This window comes from Bison bison, unplaced genomic scaffold (assembly GCF_000754665.1).
Source record: "Bison bison bison isolate TAMUID 2011002044 unplaced genomic scaffold, Bison_UMD1.0 scf7180017864377, whole genome shotgun sequence".
NCBI lineage: Eukaryota > Metazoa > Chordata > Mammalia > Artiodactyla > Bovidae > Bison > Bison bison.
Window position 1 is genome coordinate 539,666 of NW_011494949.1, and position 3,710 is coordinate 543,375.

At 60.9% G+C, this 3,710-nt stretch overlaps 1 protein-coding gene across 1 annotated transcript in view; it reads left to right on the forward strand.

Annotated features, from left to right (window-relative positions):
- Positions 1-3,201, forward strand: part of SLC6A19 (solute carrier family 6 (neutral amino acid transporter), member 19) — a 17,407-nt gene extending 14,206 nt beyond the window's left edge. The window contains exons 14-16 of the mRNA XM_010857134.1: positions 24-183; positions 1,115-1,277; positions 1,423-3,201. Of these exons, the coding sequence (XP_010855436.1) occupies positions 24-183; positions 1,115-1,277; positions 1,423-1,626 (527 nt within the window). The 3' untranslated portion in view covers positions 1,627-3,201. The remainder of the gene's footprint in view (positions 1-23; positions 184-1,114; positions 1,278-1,422) is intronic.
- The last annotated feature ends 509 nt before the right edge of the window (positions 3,202-3,710 follow it).

The window sequence follows — 3,710 nt, forward strand, 5'->3', positions numbered from 1 at the left end:
CACCCCACCCTCTGCCGCCATAGGCCTCATCTGCTTGGGGATGTACCTCATCGCCTTCATTTTCACACTGAACTCCGGCCAGTACTGGCTGTCTCTCCTGGACAGCTACGCGGGCTCCATCCCCCTGCTCGTCATCGCCTTCTTCGAGATGTTCTCCGTCGTCTATGTGTACGGCGTGGACAGGTAGGGGCCGGGGGCGGGGAACCCCATGGTAGGGGGTGCGCAGGGCCGCGCAGGTGCCTCTTCTGTCTGGTGTGGGGTGGAGATGGCCTGAGCCTGGGAGGGCAACGGAGAGGCCATGCAGCTCATGGGGGTTGCAGACCCCGCCCTCTGCGGCGTCCAGATGCCCCCAGGCCTCGGGAAGGGCGCTGGCAGCCGCAGCAGGAGGCAGCCCAGTCTCGGGGCGAATGGGAGAAGGCAGGATGGTGCACAGGCGTTTGCTGTGGGTCGATGGGGCTTCCCCAGGACCCTGCCTGGAGGAGGCAGGAAGCTGGTGTTTTACTCCAGTTCCCACTGCACTGCCAGGCCTGCCCCCAGGGGTCTGAGCAGGGCTCCTCTGCCAGACAGAGGCTCAGGCAAAGACAAGTGGGCAAGTGTGGCAGGGTCAGCCGTCCCTTGGCCAGTCATTCAGGGCATCACGGATTGGCACCGTGTTGTTAATAGAACTTGGACTCACCACCACTCCATAAACGATCTGGTGAAATCAATTAAGATTAAATGCACAAGCCCATGCAGGGGACCCTGTCAAGACCCCCAGCGCTGCACCTCTAAGAGTGCTGGTGAGGCTGCCCAGGGTCAGAGCCCCTGCCCTGCCAAGGGGACTGAGACAGGGAGCCGGACAGCTCCCCTCCTCGGTCCCCAGCAGCTCTGATCTGCCCTTCACATCAGTGTCAGCCTGGGGCCGAGGAGGACGTGGCCTCTGTCAAGAGTCCACACGTCTAGCCTGGCACTAGCACCGCGGGATGGTGGGGCTTCCCAGAGAAGGCGTGTCTGCCAAGAAGGATGTGAGAGGTCAGAGTGCAGCATCACAGAGGAGAGACCGTCTCTCCAGGCGTGGAGAGGCTGCCACCCTCTGCCTTCCGGGGACTAACAGCCCCTCGGCCTCTGCTTCCAGGTTCAACAGGGACATCGAGTTCATGATCGGCCACAAGCCCAACATCTTCTGGCAGGTCACGTGGAGAGTGGTGAGCCCCCTGCTTATGCTGGCCATCTTCCTGTTCTTCTTCGTGATCGAGGTCAGGGAGGAGCTGACATACAACATTTGGGACCCAGCCTATGTGAGTCCTGGGCCTCCAGGGTGGGTGGGTGGGGGCAGGCTCCCCCTCCCTCTAGAGGCAGGAGTGAATCACGAAGGGCGGGCTCGTTGCCCTGAGTGAGACCCCAGCTGCCTGGTTTGCTCACCTGAGGCCACTCTCTCTCCAGGAGGAATTTCCCAAATCCAAGGAAATCAAGTACCCAGGCTGGGTGTACGCCGTGGTGGTCCTTGTTGCTGGGGTCCCCTGCCTGGTCATCCCCGGCTTCGCCATCTACAAGCTCATCAGGAACCACTTCCAGAGGCGAGGGGACCAGCGGGCGCTCGTCAGCTCACTCTCCGCGGCCTCAGTGAACGGTGGCCTGTGGTCCTAGGCAGCCCAGCCCGTGGGGTGGGGGTGGTGTCTGAGGAGGGAGTGGGCTGCACGTGTGTGCACGTGTGTGTATTATGTGAGGGTGCATGTGTGGGAGCGTGTATACATGGGCGTGTGTGTGTGTGTTGTTCATGTGAGTGTGCAAGTGTGAGAGGGTATCTACCGTGTGTGGGTATGTCCCTGCGTGTGTATGTGTGCATATGTGAGTGTATATACATGTGCAAGTGTATGTGTACACGTGTGGATGTGTGTAAGCATGGGTGCATAACAAGGGACATGCTCCTGGTGTGGTTACACACACGTGTGTGTGCACATGGATGTGTGTGTGTGCATGTGAGCACGTGTGGGCAGGTGTATACGTGAGCCAGTATGGGAGTGTATTTGCACGCGTGTGAGTGTGTTTCAGTGTGCGTGCATCTACGTGTTGTGCATGTGTGCTCATGCTTGTGTGTGTGCACAGCTGTGTGTGTACCTGCGTGTGCGTGCATGCCTGTGGCTTTGCTTGCCCACACGTGTTGCCTTGCAGCAACCCGAGGGCCTGGGAGCTGAGGGCGGCCCACCTCCCCCCACTCCCAGAGAGTGGGCTGCCGCGGGGCGGGGCCAGCTGCGCGCGCCCCACTCATCTCGGCCCCTGGGAGCCCGTCTTGGTGCCTCTGCCCTTCCCTCTCGAGGTCCCCTCCGACCTCGGATTCTTGCGGTGAGGTCGGGGCTTTCACCCTGTGACCAGGAGCAGCCTTCTCAGGCCCGTCCAGAAGGGGCCAGTGAGCTGGACAGAACTTGGCCGGCCCGGTGGGGCCCCACCCATCCGACAGAGTCTTGGCCACACCCGGGTGTGATCTGAAGGCTGATCTGCTTAATCCCTGCATGTGGCTGCCAGCAATAGATGAGCAGTTAAATAAAACTCAGCTCGGGTGACTTAAGGCAGACCCCCCCACACTTGGTACATTCTTGAGAGGACATTAACTGCATGAATATTTAGCCAGATGTTGGAAAAGACGGGTTGTAGGATAACTCGGCCTTGGCCACCGAGGTGGAGGACTGCCCGTGCGTCCCGAGCGACGTCAGGGACCGTGAGGGCAGGGGGACTGTCCAGCTGTTGCTGCTCAGTGAAGCCGGCGTCGGTGCGGGGACGGGATGCCACATCCAGCCTCCTCCAAAGTTACGTGAACTTGGGTGTTTGTTTCCAAGAACCAGTCACCTCCACTTTCCATGCAAGAGTCTGCAAGTTTATGTTGAACTGGACTTTGCAAGGATTCTCCGTGCAGGACCAGGCGGCCGAGTGGTGGGTGGGAGACTCCTGACCAGCACCCTTGGCACCCACCTCCTGTGCTCCCAGAGCTGCCGACCCCGTTGGGAAAGCTGCTCAGGACCCCTCAGATACACCCCGCCCCGCCCCACCCCCAGGGTGCGTGGACGGGAGGCACACTCCCGGACGTGACCTGGGTGGGGCTGGGCCGTCTTTGTCTCTTGGTGACGGGTTCTTTCACAGACTTGATGTTTTGCAAATTGTTAGAAATTTGGGTTTTGTGGGTGTCGTGTGTGCCTGTGTGAATAAATCACTCTCTTTCATAGTCTTGGCCTAAGTGTTGTCTAAATGAGAGACAGACGAGCCCCAGCCTTGAGGGGCCGGTGCAGGACTGCAGGTCTGCTGCGTGAATGGAGGGCCCCCGCCCCCCACCATTGCCCCAGGCTCCCAGCGAAGTGCCCTCACGTGGGGGCTACTGGTGAGGCCCCTGGGCCGGGGCACAGGGAGAGGCCTGGCCTCGCCACTGTCTTTCCTCTCCCATGCCTTTCCATCTGAGTCGCCCTTCCTCAGCGGGACCTGCTTCCGGGGCCCCGTGTTTGGGACCATGCAGCCCGGCTGAGAGAGGAGTGTCCAAGGAAAGTGAGATTGTGGATAAGGGGCCCAGTCCTGTCCTGGTGGAGGCGTCTGCTGGGTGGTGGGGGCAAGGGTCCAGGGAGCCCCCAGGGGGAAGCCTCAGCTAAACCCACCGTGTTGGCTCGTCCCGGCTCCAGCCCCCAGACAGGAGGGAACCCGAGCTGAGGGAAGGGCTCACATACCCCCTGAGCCTGGCCAAGCCCCTC